The sequence below is a fragment of the Sphaerodactylus townsendi genome, linkage group LG06 (genome assembly GCF_021028975.2).
Source record: "Sphaerodactylus townsendi isolate TG3544 linkage group LG06, MPM_Stown_v2.3, whole genome shotgun sequence".
Lineage (NCBI taxonomy): Eukaryota > Metazoa > Chordata > Lepidosauria > Squamata > Sphaerodactylidae > Sphaerodactylus > Sphaerodactylus townsendi.
Window position 1 is genome coordinate 84,004,516 of NC_059430.1, and position 19,887 is coordinate 84,024,402.

The following is a 19,887-nucleotide window of genomic DNA, read 5'->3' on the forward strand; positions in this document are numbered from 1 at the left end:
GATCACCTTACAGGCAAAAGGAAGCATTATTTTACACAATGCATAGTTTAACTTATAGAATTCACTACCACAGTATTGCACACTGGTTTAGATGGCTTTTATAAACAAAAGAGGATAGACTTATCAACAGCTGGTAGCCATGGTAAGTAAATGTGCCTCTGAATACTAATTTTCTTGGTACGACCCAGGGGAAAGGAGTGCTGCCTCAGTGGCCTCTTGTAAGCTTCTAAGAAGCATCTGTTGAGAAATGATGCTAGAGTTCATGGACCCTGAGCGTGCTCCTGCAGGGCTCTTCTTTTGTTCTTGTTCTAATCCTCACAAATAGAACCTATTATTTCATTGTGTTTCTTTAGGGAAAAGAGTTTGTGGGGCAGAAAATCCTCCTGCAAATTATCTGACACTAATGTCACCAGCTTCCTTATTTCTTTAGGTCTTTGGATCTAACTGGCCCCCTGCTCCTGGGAGGAGTTCCAAATTTGCCTGAAGATTTTCCAGTGCACAACAGACAGTTTGTTGGCTGCATGAGGAACCTCTCCATCGATAACAAGCCAATTGACATGGCGGGCTACATAGCAAACAATGGCACCCTTGCAGGTACTGAGAGTTCCATATTCAGAGTTCCCACTGGGTTTTTTAAGCTCTGTTACCAGCTGTGCAACATGTAGGACTAATGGCAAAAGAGAGGAGGAGAACTCCTAGCATACAGCAGCATACCTTCAGAAAATGGCACCCAGGGCAAGTTCTGAAATTGCATCCCCCCACAAATTGTACCCTGCCCCCAAAACTGTGCCCCTGGGGCAGGGTGGAGAGAAAGGGTGCCTTCAACCTCTTACCTACTTCTTGGGTGGGGCAGGCAAGGTCAGGCGTGGGGCAGGCAAGGTTTTCTATACCGCCCAGAGCCCTTCGGAGATAGGGTGGTATAGAAAACCAAACAATCAATCAATAAATAAAATAAAATAAGCAAGCGTCAAGCTGGGCAAAGAGCAGGCAGACTAGGTGAGCAGCAAGCAGGCAGAAGCTTGTGGGGGGGTCAGGAGGGGAAGGGGCAGCTGACTGCACTTCCACATGACCCTCACAAGTGGTGCCTGGGGTTTTGGCCCCTTCTGTCCCCTGCAGGTACACCACTGCTAGCACAAGTTTGGATTGGGCATAAATTATCAGTCTAGAGAGGGTCTTAGTTTGCATGCTCTGCTTTTACACAGAAGACTGCTTTTAAGAACATTTCAAAACTGCTTGGTCCAGCAATGGGAATTTTGAAAGGGAGAAATCCCACTTGAGCTACAGAGTTGTTCATGCAACATCCACCCCCTGCCCCCCATGGCAGTCAAGGATTTCTTTGCTGTTGGTAGGATTAGAGGTGTAATCTTTCCGAAGTTGAACAGTGAAATTAGCTGCAGTTGGCATAGGAGGAGCTGCCATATGCATAAAAGTGCAGAATTTAAGGCTAAATAGTTTTTGGTGATGTTCCAGGCTGTGCTGCTCAAAAGAAATACTGCACCACCAACTGGTGTCAGAACGGAGGCATCTGTGTGAACAAATGGAATACCTACTCTTGCGACTGTCCCTTGCGGTATGGTGGGAAAAACTGTGAGCAAGGTAAGCCTTTTCATCCTTGATCCACATCCCATAATATTTGAGTCGCCTGAAATTGTTACAGGGCAGCCCTTCAGCTACATGTGATACACCTGCCTTGCATTTCACCCTGCCAGCTGCTTTATAACGCCTTTTTTTACAGCTCACTTGCGACCATAAAGTGATTTTTAAAAAACAATCATGATATTCGAATAGCTGTGACAGAGTAATTACTTCCATCACAGAAAGTGAATTTTAGCTTGAGCAAGGATACCCAGCCTTTTTGAACCTTTGTAATTCTGACATACGGTAGTGCTTGCAACCACCAAGCGCCTGCTGCAGAAGGCAGAACCAACCACAGAATGTCAGGAAGCGAGGTTATGCCTACCATTAATAGTATATCTTCAACATTTCAGGCATTGTCTCTTTTTAATTGACATATTCTTGTACAATATTTTTCTGCATATATCCTTTTGCTGTGGTGGCAGCTGCTGACAAAGCACCATTTGAGAAGCCCTGCGGGGCAGAAGCCTTATTTGGCCCTTCTCATTTTCAAAAAAGATTTAGTGTGTGCTAGGAAAGTTGGTCAACTGGCACCATGCTGGGGAACCATGAACTAGAGAATTCCACTTGAAAATGACCTAATTCCAATTACTACAAGAGAAGAAATAGTGTTGAATCTAGACATTATAGCTTATGTGGCACAGGAATCTAATTTATTTAAAGCTTTTCTACCTTGCGGCTCTCAAGGTGGCTTACTATATAAATAAAACAACAGTTATAATCAGTCATTCAATCAGCCAATCTTTATGATGCATTAATTACAAAGTTACAACACTCAGTTATAGCTCAGGAAACAACAAGACAAACAATAGTAATGCTCAGACTCATCCTCAGCTCCAAGAGGAGTATTCATCTTAATTACATATGATGGGAATTTGGCTTTTTTTCATTTACGTTATAGTTATTATTATTTAGCACATCAACAATTTTTTGCCAATCCGAACTACAGGGTTTCCTGTCTAGTACCGGTAGAAGTAGGTTAGTTCTTAAAGATAGAAAACTAGAACGATAAAACAAGATGTGACCTTCTGTAGAACTCCAGTGGTTCTGAATGCTGGCATATTCTATGTTCTATATGTTGGTTCATATTGGTTAATGCCCAATCTTCTAGGATTTCAATACTGTCCTGCTTAAACTAACCTGGAAAATAACTTTTAACAGCATGTTAATATGTAGACTTGATTTGAGTAAGAACCTTTTTTGATTCGTGTAAAGCAGCTGGTTATTTTGGTTCCTTTCCTATAAATTCATTTGGGGCAGGCACATACTTCTATATTCTTGTATAATGTAACTCCTTTTCTTGCCAAAAAAAAATCACTTAAAAAACCCACAGTTGGGATGTTTTATTGTAAGGAGACACAAATCAACTGCTTATTTCCCATAACGTATCTTTGAGGTGGAATGTTGCATTACAGGGAAGCAAGTAATGTCAGTAACAGAATGCATAGCAATTATAGCAAAAGGGAACCGAAAGCCAAAGTAGTGGGAACTACTGGATCTAATGTCACATTTGAAAAGGGCAAACCTTCATTTATATGGATCTACCAGATCCCTTATAAAGCCTTTATTTCAGCAGCCCACAAGGAAGGAAGGAAGGAAGGAAGGAAGGAAGGAAGGAAGGAAGGAAGGAAGGAAGGAAGGAAGGAAGGAAGGAAGGAAGGAAGGAAGGAAGGAGGGAGGAAGGAAGGAAGGAAGGAAGGAAGGGGAGGGAGGGAGGGAGGGAGGGAGGGAGGAAGGAAGGAAGGAAGGAAGGAAGGAAGGAAGGAAGGAAGGAAGGAAGGAAGGAAGGAAGGAAGGAAGGAAGGAAAAACATGGTTTATCAATCTTTAGATAGGTCGAAATACCTGGTGATTTGTGGAGGATATGCCTTCATTGGCCAAAAAACTGAGCATAATATGTTGCTTGGAAAATCTTAAACTCAGTGGATGGGAACAGAATTTCACTTTTGTTCAAGATAGGAGGGGGGAAAATTTTTGCCATTTGTTCCCTTTTTCCAGAGGCTCCAATTTTGCCCCCCCCCCTCATTTAACTGTTCTTGATGGTGCTTGGCCCCTGGGAGCACAATTTCCAGGAGCTACAGAAGAAGTGTGGAAATCCCTGCCTTCCAAGTTTGCTTTGTTGGTAGTGATTTGAATCCAACCCAATATTTTCACTTCTTATACTACTTTTTATAATGTTCCATGAGGAATTATTAGCCTTTCTCACCAGCAGCTGCAGCCAACATGCTTGTTAACTAGCTCTGAATATGAGGATGACCCATCCCCCCCGCTTTTTCTATTATTTCAAATCATTTTTGCCTCAGAGTTCTCTAGCACATTGTGCTGGAATCATGCAGTTCCATCCTAAGCAGAGTTACATCATTCTGAGTCTATTAATTTCAGTGAACTAAGAAGGGTGTAAACTTGCTTAAGATAGTGCTGTTAGTGACTCATCCGGGTGAATTTTGAGAGCCACTGGTGGGTTTTACCTTGCTGACTTTCACTGCCAGGGTTTTTAGTCTCAGTCTATGCTACTACAATGGCACCTCTTCCTTGCTAGTCATATCCCAGAGATGTTCAATGCATTTTAGTAGAAGATAGGGCTCTATTCTGACTTGTATGGTCTATGATTGCAAGAACTGAGTAGAACTGCAGGCAATTAAAACATTTTGAGGCTGCAAATAAAATGTTTGGGGGTAAAAACCATGTGGAACTCCATGGAGGAAACATTTTATTTCCTACCTCAAAACATTTTCAAAAGTTTATGCGGAAAGGGTCTTTGTCAGCTTAACCAAAAATGACTCAAAAAAGAACTTTTTAAATTTAAAAGGTTTTTTTGTTAAAGACCACCCCTATTTTTATTTCAGTGATGCCTTTCCCCCAGCGTTTCACAGGGGACAGCATTGTCTTCTGGCATGATCTTGATATCACTATTTCTGTGCCATGGTACATTGGCCTCATGTTTAGAACACAGAAAGTTAATGGCATATTGATGCAAGCAAAGGCAGGAACATCATCCAAGATCATAATTCAGGTATGTCACAACCAGAAAATTTCCTTAAGTAACAGATGATAACCCTAAATTTAAATATTTGGCATGAAACAATAATAGATTTTGAGCACTCAGTCAAAGACTTTGTGTGATAACACAATATTCTGATGTTTAAAATAGTTTAAATGTATTAATTTTAATAACTTATACATAATATTTCTATAATCTGGATAAATTGGGAGGGGGAAGGGTCTGTAAAGAGAAACATTGATCAAATTACTATATAGGATACGCTTTGGCTGTGGTTTATCCAATTGTAGTGTTTGCTATTGAGGTGAATTCAATTAAAAGCATCTGTGTTAGAATTTAATGCTCAAGCTGCATAAAATCAGTGCTAACAACGCTAATTTATGAAGACAATTATTAAAGATATCAAATTTTAATTGCAACATTTCAAGGGCATACAGATACATACCATCTCTTATTTTTTTCATTCCAGAACATAATAAAAAATACTCCAGTGTTCAACAAAAACATATAACAGAACATAATTATCTATGCTTAATAATAGTACAATAGTTTTGTTAATAAATTAGTTTTCCAGATACAATTAAACCAATTGCTCATTTGAGGGTTCTAATTTTTGCAGCCCATAGCAGTTATTATTTTAGCAGCAGAAAATAAATCCATTATTCTCTACGTCTAAATCAGTAACAGATTCTCTTAAATAACCTAATACAATCAGTTTGAGAAGGATAGGATTAGTTCACCACACCGTTTCATTAACTGAACGATCTTATGCCAAAAAGCTGGATTCTAAAACATGTCCAGAATATATGGAATAAATAGGCTGGTGAAGAACTGCATCTCCACAAAGAGCTAATGGTGTTCTATTATAGAAGGGCTATTTAAGAGGGATGGGGTACATTGAAAATTCTTTCTCAGATTGGTCAGCACCAATTTTGGGTTAGCATTATTCCAAATTCAGGTTATTTACTCACATATGACACTTGCTCTATCAGGATAGCCTGAAACACTTCCTGTAGTTGGGCCACATTTTTTTGGTGTAAACAAAATGGAAGCTTGAAACTTTCACTGCTGGTTGCTCACAGATGAAGCTATGAAAATATGCATTAGTCTGTTTTGTTAAATAGAGATGTGGAGATTCAAACTGCTATTGGTTGCTTGTCATAATCAAACTGGTGCTGGTTCATTTTTACCGTTTAAAATGAGACAAATTTCATTTCCAGTCTAATCTGTAGTGCTTTCTAGATAACTAAGAAGAAATTGTCAGGTATCTTAAGAACAGAGTTCAACCCAATCCATTCTGTTTATCCAAATAAAAACAAAATAACATCCTAACTATGTATTTCTCTTGTTCCCTCCAGACATGTGTGGGAATTAGGGTTCCTGTCCTATAGGTCACAACTCAGAATTGCATTATTCATCACAAGTACTAAGATTTTTTTTCCCCCAAGAAGAGCATGTTCTCAGATGAAAACAGCTGAGATGACAATCTTACAGTCAATCAGGCCTCTTTATACAAGGAAAAATAGACACCAGAATTTCTCATGATGGGAAATTATTTCCATACAATAGACCATATATTCAGTTATAAACTTATTTTCTGTAGTGAACAAAGATTGTGTTTACCTTCAACAGATACTGAACAACTACGTGGTGTTTGACGTTTACGATGGACTGAATCAGGTGGCAAGTTTAAAGATGACTCAATCCCGAATCAGTGATGGAGAATGGCATCACTTGTTAGTAGAGCTGAAGAGTACAAAAGATGGGAAAGACATTAAGTACCTGGCTGTTGTGTCATTGGACTATGGGATGTACCAGGTGTGACCACATCCATAATCATATGCCTTTACTGAAGGCATATCAATGAGTCCAGTAAGGGCGGCAATGAATAACACCACATGGTGGCACAACTGTGGACCAAACCAATGCTAAATTCTTTGCATGCTTATTTCTAGTTTGCTCTCTTCAAGAAGATTAATGAAGTGCGTTGATTCCTCCTAGATTTTTGTGGGCTCAAGGGAGGAGGACAGTTTTTGCCAGTATTTCCCTCCTGTGATAGCCTGAAACACTTCCTAAATGCTTATCCTGGGGATAGGGGACCTATAAGGAATAGCGGGGGGGGGGGGCACCCTCCATGCCACCTGAGGAAATAGAAGTGGGATCCAAGTCCATATTTCCAGTGGATAAGAAATCCTTTTTTTCCAGTAGTTTACAGTTGACTATACTATTGCCATGGTTCTAGAATCCATTTTATATTTCATTACCCTAATAAACCATAGTTCTGCATGATGGCTATCTTTGTGTGACTGAAAATATCACTCATGGGCCCCTTCCGCACATGCAGAATAACGCCCTTTCAATGCACTTTCAATCCACTTTGCAGCTGGATTTTACTGTGTGGAAGAGCAAAATCCACTTGCAAACAATAGTGGAAGTGGATTAAAAGTGCATTATTCTGCATGTGCGGAAGGGGCCATGAAGGGAGAAAAAGCCCTGAGTTTAAATAATTTTATAAAAGTAATTGGATTGAATTGAAAAACAGAGCATTTTGAATTCTGGAAACACTTAGAAATACAATTTCTCATTGCATAGCCATTTTAGATTTGTTAACAATTATATCTTTCTGTGTTAGTCAGGTACAGTATGTAATTGAGAAGGTATAGGAAAACAGCAACCCCCTTTTATCTGTTCTTCTTTTCAGAGTACTGTACAGATTGGAAATCAGTTGCCAGGACTGAAAATTAGAAGTATTGTTGTGGGAGGACTCTCTGAAGATAGAGTCTCAGTGCAGCATGGTTTCTATGGATGCCTTCAGGTGAAAACTGAAAATGAGTAATCACTTACATGTCTGAGATGTTCCTCTTTTTTCAACAGCCTGACTGGAGGGGAGGGAGGCAAAAGACGTTTTGCTTTCTGCTTCTCTTAAATTCTGTTTTGTAATAACTGAAAGTACTGAAAGTAATTATTACAATTTCACCTAAATTAATGAAGATTAATTTTCATCATGTCTCTCTGTGTGTCACTGATTTCAATTAAACTAACTTTGTCTGGATTGTATCCAGTTATTTGCCGATTTTACAGCTAGGTTCTTAAAAGTCTGGCTTCCAGTTTATGAGCTGTCATTAACAGACTCCTTTTTTTGGTGTGAATACTGAGCTGCAGTTGTACCACCATATCTTAACTTGGAACACAAAGAATAGTCTCAATGTTTCTATCTTTTCCTTTTCAGGGAGTGAGGATGGGGGAGACATCTACAAACGTAGCTACGTTGAACATGCATCAAGCTGGCAACATTAATGTTAAGGAAGGCTGTGAACTGGACAATCCCTGTGATTCTAACCCTTGCCCCCAGCACAGCTTTTGTAGTGACGATTGGGACAGCTATTCGTGTGTTTGTGATCCAGGTAATCATGGCTATAAGCAAACGAGTCATAATAATGAGGTACCTGTGAATTTAAAAATTCTCTGATTTGGAGCAGTATTTACAGGATTTGGGAACTGTTATACAAAATTCCTGCCCATAATAATGTAAAACTATTTTTCTCTGCCCGGCTCCCTTCACAACATTGTTTCCTGTTTACTTTAAGCAGCTTCAACTTTTTTAAACTGGAAGAGATGGGGGTAGAACATCATTCATGATGTTGTGGATGATTGCTTTAAATGTGCTTTCCCTTCAACCTTTATGGGGTTGTGCACGCGCTGTAGCATTGATGCAATAAAACACTTAATCTCAGTACAGTCCACTGATTAGTTACTGTCTGTTCTTCTCTTTTGGAAATCCTGTCTTCCTTGTTTCCCAAGATTCTCTGACTTGGACTTCCAGCCAAGCAGATTGTTATTGTTGTTGTTGTTGTTAAGTTTTATATACCGTCCACCCACAAAGGGCTCTGGGCGGTGCACAACATTTTAAATATATAAGTAGAGCACAATCTAAAAACATAAACAATTTACAAAAATAAATTCACATATGTATGGCTCTATTAAGGTTAAAACAGCTAGAAGCCCTATTAAAATATACAACGTCCCAATAAACAATATATGATATAATATAATATATGGTGTCCAACAACTAAACTCTCCCAAGTTGTGAGCGGTAGGTCCCACAGATGTTATGGGGACCATCAAGGGGGGGCCTCCAAAGGGGGGTGCCACATCAGTGGCCGGCTTCTCCGAAAGCCCGGTGGAACAACTTGGTCTTACAGGCCCTGTGGAACTCACCAAGATTTCGCAGGGCCCAGACAGCTGGAGGAGGAGTGTTCCACCAGGCAGGGGCCAGAGCTGTAAAGGCCCTGGCCCAAGTGGAGGCCAACTGCATCACTGAGGGGCTGGGGACCACCAGCAAGTTGGCCTCCGCCGAACGCAGAGGTCGAACCAGGACATGTGGGGTAAGTTGGTCCCGAAGGTACAAGGGTCCCAGACTGCATAAGGCCTTAAAGGTTAACACCAGCACCTTGAAAATGATTCGGAACTCAACCGAGAGCCAATACACATTTGAGAATCTCTGCATTGGAAGAACATTGAGAAATTTCAAAGCCCTGAGTTCGAAGTTTCCTCCCTCAGAAACATGTTCAGGAAAAGATGTCTTGTTCCCATCTCTCTTCCATCTCTTTACATTTGGAAATGTTTGCATTCAAAATGGACACCGCAAATCAAGGCACAATCCTCCATTGTGCACATCTGCACCCACCCACAAATCCCAGAAGCCCAGTCTGTTCATCATCCGCTTTCATTTGCACATATGCATCATCAAACTATCAAACTACCACACATTTGAAAAAGAAAGCAGCTCAAATAAATTTATTTTGTTTGTTCAAGAAAACAAAAGTGTGCAGAGCAGGGGAAATACCAGAGTGCATATCATGGTATAGCCCTTCAGTGTACAACATATGAAAGTTTTTGTGAATTTGCAACATATTTGGCTTAGGTTCCATTCACACTGCTGTGATGGCTTGGGCATTTTTATATGAGGTTAAAGTCAAACTGCATTGAGATGGATTCCAGATAAGTGTAGGCATTTAGCAAAAGCTGAACAGAAACACACACACCCTCAAAGGCCCTTTCCCCACTTACTGTTTGCTGCGCGCTACTCTCCCCAAATAGCGCGGGGTCCAGCGGCGCTCCCCACGAGTCCGGGCGGCGACAACGCAGCCGCCCCGATTCCGCCGCTCTCGCATCCCCTCAGCGCGCGTCATTTCTGGCGCTGAAAAGCGGCACTGCTTTGATGACAGGGGGGGCGAAGTGGGGGAACACGAACCCAGCGCCAGAAGTGACTCCTTAAGCCAACGAAAGAGGTAGCTGGCGCAGCATAAGCTTGGTAAGTGGGGAAAGGGCCAAATACTCCCTCAAAAATGTGGCAGTTAAAAGGAACTCCAAAAACGGATCCTGAATCATACCAAAAAAAACCCAGCATGATTTGAACCACTTCAGACCAGCCACCAGCACCACTGTCCCCCACCTCCATGTGGAGCTCAAAGGCAGCAGGAAGTTTTGGGGGTTCAGGTCTAATAGACCTGAAAATTAAAAAAAGAAAGAAAGCCAATATGAGGAATTTGCTTTTGAGGGGTGGGGTTTGAAAATTTCCATGACTATTAAACCCAAACCACAAAAATAAAAATAATTCTAGGGAAGGACCAGCGGCACTTCAGGAATCTGTAGCCTTTTCCCGCAGCAACAGGAAAGTTAAAGTAGTACTCACTCGTTCATTTGCACTAATGCACTACAATTAATGTGACCCCAAATTTTTTAAAAAATGCAGTGGGGGAAATGGCTGGAGGGAGGTTATGTGGGGAAATGGCCAAGCAAGAAAAAGAGAAAATGACTGAGGGGAAGGTTCAGCAACTACACAGGGGTGTGGATAGGGGATGGGTGTTCAGTGGTGCAGAAAAATAAACTATGAATCAATATGATTGCATGTTCAAGGGAAGCTGACTTGGAAACAGTTCAGGAAAAACATTGTGATAAAATTGTTCATGTAAACAGAGAAAAGTGAAGTAGAAATGTTTCCAGAATAAAAAAAAAAGGGGGGGGGGGTATTCTGGAATATTAAAAAAAGAAACCTAGCATTTGGTGACAGGATACATTTTAAATAAATCGTGCAGGAAAAGCTAGCATCTAAAATGGTATCCAACAGTTCTCTCTTATTTTCAAATGCTACTGTAATTGCTCTTCTGACAAAATCACAGAATGTTGGGATAGTGAAGATCTAATGGAGAAAAAGAAAAGAAAACAAATATATCAGACATCTGAATTCAGAAGAAATTCTGAAAAGCTAGACTGATGCTGAAAGGAATTCTTATCCCATTAGTGGTGGATAATTATACTGTTCACATAAGCAAGAGTGCTGGTGGTTGGTTTCACATTTGTCATAACTATTAATTAATTGATGATACTAACAGCCCAATCCTGACTGAGATGGTGGGTGGGGCTGCCCCACCCCCTCCAGAGAACTTTCCATTGTGAGGAAAGCCCTAAAAAGAGGAGGAGGAGGAGGAGGAGGAGGAGGAGGAGGAGGAGGAGGAGGAGGAGGAGGAGGAGAAGGAGAAGAAGAAGAAGAAGGAGGAGGAGGAGGAGGAGGAGGAGGAGGAAGAGGGGGAGGGGAGGAGGAGGAGAAAGAGGAGAAGGAGGAGAAGAAAGAAGAAGAAAGAAAAAAGAAGAAGAAAGAAGAAGAAAGAAGACAGAAAGAAAGAAGAAAGAAGAAAGAAGAAGAAAGAAAGAAAGAAAGAAGGTGAAATCCCCTCATAGCTTGAGAATGGAGATACCTCTGCTGGCAGCTCTGGCAGCACAAGGGGACCAATGAGGTTCTGGAGACTGACTAAGATCCCCCCCCAGCTGGCCCCCGGAAATGCCAGTGCAACATATTACACCAGCGGGCCTGGGCAACAGAGCCAGCTTCTGGATCAGGCACCGCAGAGCCGTGCAGCACCCGGTCACCTGGGTAAATTGCCCCTGCTCCTGTGTAAAAGGCATTTCCACCGACGCAGGGGTACCCCAGCTCCTGAACGGAATCCCCCTCCCCCGGATTGGGCTATAAAAGTATAATTATATATTTTTGGACATTTATATCTTGAAGAGCAATACCAGTCACTGGCTTCCTCACCAATAAATGAGAACATAGACTTTGCATACAAAACTTTTTCAGCAAGGGAAAAAGATTACATCTATCAGTAGAATCAGCAAATTCCCAAGTAAAATAATTTAAAAAAACCAGATTTGTACAACTCATTTACATCTAAAAATATTTTAGCTGGCAGAATGCTGAGGTTTCTCAAAATCAATCACAACTGAATTTTGGAGAGGACAGTGAATAATTTGCATAAGTCAGAAAATAATCACAGAATTCCCCTTTTGACTGAAATAAAGGGAATTCAATTTCTTTAAAATTTTATCTCCTAAAGATGTATTGTCTGATGATATCAGTTGAAAGTCTGGGTTATAATGAGAAAATGTGAAATTTGATGGTTTCCTTATCAAGAAGCAACTTTCTGTCCTTGTTGTTGTTGTTTTCCTTCTTTTTGTGTTTTGTCTTTTTATTCATTTTTTACTGTTCATTGTCTTTTGGATGTATATTGAATTATTGGTTGTATAATTTTCCATTGGAGTGTGTTCTGGATTTTTGTTGAGATATATACACACATGGTTCAGTTTCTATCCAGTTACGTTTTTTTGTTTTCTGCCAGATCAGATTAATCACGCTTTGAATTGTTTCCTCTGTTTTGAACTATTAGAGGTATTGCCGGGGGGGGGGGGGGGCATATTGTTCAACCATTTTCTAAACAAGCGAAGAAAATAACTAGTTTTGTCTTAAGTATAAAATAAAATAAGTGAGGCCTGAAGTATTGAAAAAATACAGCCTTTCAGCACCTTCAAAAGTAACATTTGTAGACGTCTTGCAAGGGCAAGCAGAATTTACTGATATCTTCAGAGGTATAATTAATGTATACACTTAAAATAGATTGGCTTCCTGAGATACGCAAATCACAAATTATACAGTGGCTGTTAGACGTCTATAACCTTGTCTCCCCAGGGTACTTTGGGACAGATTGCGTTGATGTGTGCAGCCTGAACCCCTGTGAGCATGTCTCCACTTGTGTTCATAAACCAAGCTCTTCTCATGGATACACCTGCGAATGTGGGCAAAACTATTATGGCCAATACTGTGAAAGCAAGTAAGTAAATCTTGTTGATTCTCCTGTTCCCTTTTGCTGGCATGAAGCTATGTAACATAAAAATCTGCCTTAGAAAGTGTAGCCCAGTCCTGAACTTGAATTTTCTTTCCTTTTTAATGTGTACACAGATGGTAATTTAAAAATTGGTAGTTCTTGTTTATTCATAATTATTAACAGTTCTAATAAAAAGAATGTTATATAATAAAAATATATAACATATATAGCATATAAAATATATAACATATAAAAATGTTATATAAGAACCAACTTAGGGTGATCCCTCATAGGCCCTTTCCACACGGGCCAATAAAAGTGGGGGAAAGGCGGGTTATATGAACCTGCCCTTGCCCCGGCCCCTTTGCAGGGCTGGCTGTCCTGTCAGGGCCCACGCCTTCACACGAAGGCACTCCCCACCCCCCGGCCTGCCTTTGTGCATCGCTGACCCCCTCAGACCATGATACAGCTCTTTACCCCTGCATGGCTCCACAGATGGGAGCTGGGAAGGGGTTTTTGAGAATAGCATTATGTGCAATTCTCAGTTTGCTCGGCCGTGGCTGTCAGCCACATTAAAACAAAAAAATCACACATAGCGCAATTGTTGAAAACCCTGGGGGGCGGGGGACATGGAGCGTATCCGCTTTAGGATCGGAATCCCTGCGAAGTTTCCCCCCAACTCGTGTTTTTGACTGGATTTATCCCTGTTTAATTAGTCTGTGCAGAAAGGACCCTAGAGTTTTCAAGACGAGATGAGCAGAGTTGGTTTATCATTCAAGCTGCCATGAGAAAATCACAGGGAAACTCCCCTGTTTAATTTCTTCTCTACCTCCTTCCTCTCTAACACATGGTCGTCCCCACTTCCTCCTTCCCTGCCAATGCTATTTTGCCCTGCTGAAAAATGGGTGCCATTCTGACCAAACTTGATTCTTTTTCAATATGAAGAGTTGGTAGAAGCAAGTGATAGTAGCTTTAGGAACTCTTGTGTGCGTGTGCGTATGTGCGTGTGTGTTCTTACACTGGCAGTCCTAGGAAAAAAATAAGATCCTTAGTAGATGGAGGGAGCTGGAAATATTTCTAGCCTTTGAGAGAGAGAGAGAGAGAGAGAGAGAGAGAGAGAGAAAGAGAGAGAGAGGGAGGCGATAGTTGCTGAATCTTTTAATATGATCCTCTCTCATAATAGCACTTATATTCAATAGTGAGATAAAAGAAGAGTCCTTCAGGCCAGAAGCATTGCATATTAGGTGGTATGGGTTTGAGGAGAGTCAGTTCTTATGGGATCCCTGTTCAGTTGGCTACTTCCTTATCTGTGGGGAGAGAGAGAGAGAGAGGCACTGCTCCTAATTGACTGGTTGCATGTCTAGCTTCTTAACTTGCTGGCAGTGGCTTCTGCTTCTTTATCTTCATTGGCCATTTGCTCTGCACCAGGCAGAGCCTACAGGAGCTATGCTAGTGGCAATGATAGTGGGTGAGGCTTCCTGTTGCCCGGTAGTACTGGCTTTGGGGAGGGATAGCCTTGATTCTGCCTCAGCAGTGGACATGCAAAAGGTTCCCAAGAGAAAGTAGCTCATCCCCTGCCTCCATTGCTTCCCTGTTGGCTCAAAGGGTCCCAAAGTAGCAGCAATTTGTGCTGTTCCTTCCCTGCCCACCTTTGACTGTTAGTAAACAGAGAAGCATTGTTACACATGCACAGGCAATGCTCCTTCTTTGTGGGAGATTTAGACTCCCCAATCCATTTTAAAAGGTTTCAGTTTTTTCCTCAAGCCTGGGGGGGGGGGAGGAGACCCCCCATGTTTGTAGAAAAGTGTCTTTGTGTCCAAGTGGCCCCAATCCACAGATTTAGATATCTGCAGTTGGGACCAGATTTCACAATTAGAATGTATGATTTAACTACTTGCACAAGAACCTGCCGAGAATTTCAGCTGTCAGAAGTAGGCGAGATTTTTGTCAGTCCCCCATTGTTCAGTTTCTGGGGGCTTCATTGTCCCCCACAAACAGCATGAGGGGAGGATTTGGAGGAAAGGAAAAGCAAGAAGAATCTGTTCCACTATTGGATGTCCCTTCCATCAGTAGAAATTATCCATGGGATCCAAACTGCTTACCAAATGTATTTTGACTTCTAATACATAGATAAAACCTCTAATTTAATGCAGGTGATGCAATCAGGTGTCACAAAAAGCTCCAATTAAACTGAGATGTGCATAAAAAACTGCCTATTATATGTCTTGGGTAGTGAGATGCTCAGGAGAAAAGCAGATTTGTAACTATTTTAAATAAAGATATGTTGTTGGTGTCCTTCTTCCCTCCTCACATTAAGGGTTCATGGTTTGTATCAAACTGGTCCCCTGCCTTTCTGAGTTACAGGGTGTTCATCTTTGTGACTTCTGCGCAGTCCCACATGGGAGCGCACATGTGCAGGCCAGCTGCAAAGATGAAGTTTCCAAAGTTTTCTACTTCTTTTCAAGGAGCACTCAGCCTCTCTTCCAGCATGTGCCAATGTTTCCTCCTAAAACAGCACATGATGAAGTCAGAGACAGTGCTCCTCCCTCAGTCCTTCCTTCACCACCATGGAGGTAGGACTGTTCCTTTCGCTTTCCAAGTATTTACCTCGAAGTTTTTGAGGAACATTTTTTCTTATCAGAATCACACTTTGCAAGAAGAGTTCAGAGTGTGACATGAAAATGGCTCAGTACAGTAACCACAAAATTTTATTTATGTTTTGGGGGGAGTCCCATAATATTGAATCCTGTATTGTTTGTCAACAGCTTATGTCACAAGTCAGCTAAAAATGAGATATATGCTTAAAGCCTTTTTCTCTGGCGCATGGAGTACCAGATAAAGATCGACCTACAAGGCAGGTCTTGAATCCAGAGAAAAGGTCCTATACTCTTTCTGTGCCATTTGTGCCCTCTGTATCAACATTAAGCTTCATCTGCCCTGTTTTACAGGGGACCACAACAAGCTCCATAGTTCGATACCTTCCAGTTCCAGCGCTGATGTTTTAGCCACAGATAGGACTCTCAGGGCATGTTTTACCCAATATTGACTCCCACAAAGTCTCTCAATACTGAGCTGCAGCCAGGATCGTCAATGCTGTCTGCCTTTCCTCTGTCACCTGTGGCAGCAGATCCGCAGGCTTCTGACTCAAAGAATGGCCTTGCATCCCCCATCTGAATTTTGTTCCAGCTACCATTGGGCCTTTCACCCCTTATCCAGCAATCATTGGGCTCTTCACCATTCAACTCTTTATCTCTTACTAAGAACCTTTGTCTTTGTTCAGAACAATGGATAAGGTTGACTTGATCTCTTGTGTTTGGATCCAGAACCTTCAGATTGATTTTGAAAGTTCTTTATTCCGCTAGTTTGGGTCTAGTTGCATTCCCAAGCACATTCCTCCCTCCTTTCATTTCTGTGGTATTCTTTCCTGAAGGGCCTGTCTTTTCCACAGTGGTGAAAGGAGGACTGAGGAAGGATGAACAATAGTTTCAGATAAGTGTAACCCTATTTTTTTCTTCCAAGAAGCTGGAATTTTAAACCGTGCTTTAGTATTGGGAACTGGAGTTTGTTTTAAAAGGGTTTCTTGTGACATATGAATGTAGCCATCTGTCAACTGGACTTTTTAAAAAGAAAACAACTACTGAGGAAATAATTAGTCCTTTTTCATCTTTTCGCAGAATTTTATAAAATGTCACCATAATTTAAAATCTTTGCTAATGCAGTACAACATAGTGGAAGATATGAAATATGATCATGAGAACAGCTCATCGAGCATCACTGCTTTTTAAATTCCATCTGTTTCAACGAGATTTGGGTATTTGCATCAGGACGAGTAGGGCTTCCATGGTTTCAGTGAAGCAGAAACGAAAACATTTTTCTGTGTTTTTAAAGAAGAGAGGTGCCTCTTGGTTCTCTACATTATTTATATTCTTTTGTAGAATCGATTTGCCTTGTCCCAAAGGCTGGTGGGGAAATCCTGTTTGTGGCCCATGCAACTGTGAGACTAGTAAGGGATTTGATCCTGACTGCAATAAGACCAATGGAGAGTGCCAGTGTAAGGTAAAGAACAAGACATATCACAAATCATGTTGTTCCAGTCGTCATTTCCATGTGGAAAGGCAAATGACAGGCATATTTCTTGATATTGATGGTTGCTTGTATGGGTGGGGGGCAGTAACAACTGCGTGTGCATAATGCTTTGCAGTTCAAATGTATTAGTCCTGGAAAGGAAATGTAATTTTCTTACTCTGAGAACAGGGCTACTCTGTGATTCTGTACATTTGCTTTTTGGGCAGCCCAATCCAGTGGGGGAAGGTGGCCCACCTCTGGATCTGGCACAGCCCTGCACCGGTGTGGGTGCTCACTCCACTTGCGCAAGGGGCAAATGCACTGGCAGAGAGGAGATTTGCCCTGGCAGGTATATGCCACAACCCAGTGTTCAACCCAGAAGTCTCTGCTTGTGCCTTGGCCCACCGGCACAGAAAGCTGTGCTGGCATGACTAGGGGTGGACCAGGGGGTGGAGCCAACCTTAGTCGATTTCCACTGCCCTCCCAGTCCCTGAGTGCTGGCAGAGCTGGCCTCAGAGATACGTAACATGGCAGATCTCTGTTATCTCTAATGGGGGATTCTTGCCGCTGGTTTCTGTTTTGGGGGGGGGGCCTTCCTGCACTTCGGGGAAGCCCTTTCGAGAGGGCAAGGTAATACTGGAGCGGAACTATCCCCATCCACCTTGCCAATCTGAATTTCAGCTTCTGTTTTTAACAAATTAAATAAATAAAATAAAGATTACTGTCCCTAAGTCTTCAGTTCTGAACACCATTGCAATATAAAACATCCAGTGGTATATGTTCCACGCACTGCTCATGTTCTTCATTTGGATATGTTTATGACTGTCTCTTTGTTTTCCAGAAAAACTATTACAGGCCAGAGAGCAGTGACACGTGTTACTCGTGTGACTGCTTCCCTTCTGGTTCCCACACTCGCAAGTGTGACCTTGAAACAGGGCAGTGCCCCTGTAAACCAGGAGTGATTGGGCGTCAGTGCAATCGCTGTGATAATCCTTTTGCTGAAGTGACGGCTCATGGCTGTGAAGGTACATTTGCTAGTTGTTAGAGGAGCTTACCTAGTTAAGAATATCTAGAAGGGATTATGATATCTAAGAAAATGTTGTTTTATCATTGATTTCCTTTAAACTGTTTGACAGATGCCACAGAAATACTTCATCCTGGTTTCTTCTAAGTCCTGAAGTATTTTGACACCTTTAGCTTTATAATGCACCAATCCTTGTCCCGACAAAGCAAAAGTGTTTCTGCCCACTAGACAGTGATGTTGGTAATTTTCATCTTACCTGAGAGATATTACCCTTTCTGTTTTCTTCCTCCTCATACAGTGGTTTACAATGGATGTCCCAAAGCATTTGAGGCTGGCATTTGGTGGCCGCAAACTAAATTTGGCCAACCCGCTGCAGTGCCATGTCCCAAGGGATCAACAGGTAAGTGGCAGAATTTAAACTTCTTATCATGGAATGAGATTTTACTTATTGGAGATAATGTATTATCAGAGTCTGAAAATAAGAACCTGAACCACAAACTGAAAGCTTACTCTATATGCATTTATTAAGAATATATAAGAGCCTGTTTAGAATTATGAGTTCGATGCAGGCATATTTTTCATTCAACCTAACCTAATTTCCCTCTTCCTAGCTCCCTGTCCCACATAACTTTTGGCCTTGAAGGTCATAGGATCTCCAGTATGGCTCTTTCACTGGGCAAAGGGCAACATCTCCTCTTTCTGTCAACAATAGAAAAACTGATTGGATCCAACCTCATGAAAAGCAAAATGCGAAAAAATGCAATAGGTCATGAGCTGTTGTAGAACAGGATAGGAGCCCTAAACTCCTGTGTGAATTACCAGCCAAAATAATCTCCTACTTTGAATCTGTGGCATTATTGCATGATTTTACAAGGATAAGCAGAGTTACATGCGTCCACAGACTTGGATGGATGTAACTTTGTTTTGAATTACACTGTTAAGTGTGATATAGTGTGATATAGATGTTTTAAATAGTAGCTATGTTGCGGAACAGTTAGATTCAAGTCCAGAAGCACCTGAAAGACCTTAAAACACCTTTAAAGCTTCTCAGTGTATAGACTTTCGAGAGTCAAAGCTCCCTTCGTCAGGCACAAGTAGAAATGGAGATCTGAGTGTTTTTACCCCAGTGAGGATTATGTGTGAAGTAAAGTTACTAAAGCAGTAAAGAATAGACAGATGAGCAATTCTGCCTTGGAATGTTCTCAGTACATTGAAGTGTTAATTTGCAAACTAGAATTATTTTTCCCTCTTTGGGGAAAACAAAACTAACTTTCTAGCACAGTATACACGATAAACATCAATTGCATTTTTTTCTGATTGATTTTTGTTTGAAGGGAATGCTGTTCGCCACTGTAACAGTGAGAAAGGCTGGCTCCCCCCTGAACTTTTAAACTGCACCACCTTTGGCTTCATGGAGCTTAAAATAATGGTAAGAACAGGTGAAAAGGGAACCTTTACTGACTGGTTTGAATTGTGCCATAGCGACCCTTTAACATCAGTTCTTAACACTGCAGAGAATCGTTGACCTCTACTATGCCCAGCAAGTAAGGACTGTTCACTATGTTTCTATATATAGCATTAAACATGCCTTACAAAGAAGAAACCAGGATTTATAATGATTAACAGCAGTGCATTTCTAGTACATTTCATTACAGATCGTGCCCACTGCAGTTGTTGCAGATAAGTTAGTGAGGTGTTGAGTGTCAGACTAGAATTTGAGAGTGAGCCAAGTTTGAATCTCCATTCTGCCATAAGTGACCTCAAGACAGTGGCACACTCTCTACTTAACTGACTCTCAGAATGGTTGTTGAGAGGATAAAATGGGGAACGGAGAATTATATATCTTGTGGTGAGCTCCGTGGGGGAAGGGCATAATAAAGTGCAATAGATAGAAAGATGAATAGCTGAATCACTGGTTCATGAATCACTGGTTCATAGTTTCTACCAGCAGGCACCACACATTGTAAGGCATTGGACCAAACAGGGTCTAATGTGGCCATCTCA

At 41.4% G+C, this 19,887-nt stretch overlaps 1 protein-coding gene across 3 annotated transcripts in view; it reads left to right on the forward strand.

The window, feature by feature from the left end:
* CELSR1 (cadherin EGF LAG seven-pass G-type receptor 1) overlaps positions 1–19,887 on the forward strand; it is a 188,620-nt gene that overhangs the window by 131,719 nt on the left and 37,014 nt on the right. For all 3 annotated transcript variants that reach the window (XM_048500064.1, XM_048500065.1, XM_048500066.1), the window contains exons 7-17: positions 431–594; positions 1,471–1,596; positions 4,481–4,647; positions 6,268–6,453; positions 7,337–7,450; positions 7,865–8,039; positions 12,659–12,800; positions 16,730–16,850; positions 17,701–17,884; positions 18,182–18,283; positions 19,218–19,312. In XM_048500064.1, the coding sequence (XP_048356021.1) occupies positions 431–594; positions 1,471–1,596; positions 4,481–4,647; positions 6,268–6,453; positions 7,337–7,450; positions 7,865–8,039; positions 12,659–12,800; positions 16,730–16,850; positions 17,701–17,884; positions 18,182–18,283; positions 19,218–19,312 (1,576 nt within the window). The remainder of the gene's footprint in view (positions 1–430; positions 595–1,470; positions 1,597–4,480; positions 4,648–6,267; positions 6,454–7,336; positions 7,451–7,864; positions 8,040–12,658; positions 12,801–16,729; positions 16,851–17,700; positions 17,885–18,181; positions 18,284–19,217; positions 19,313–19,887) is intronic.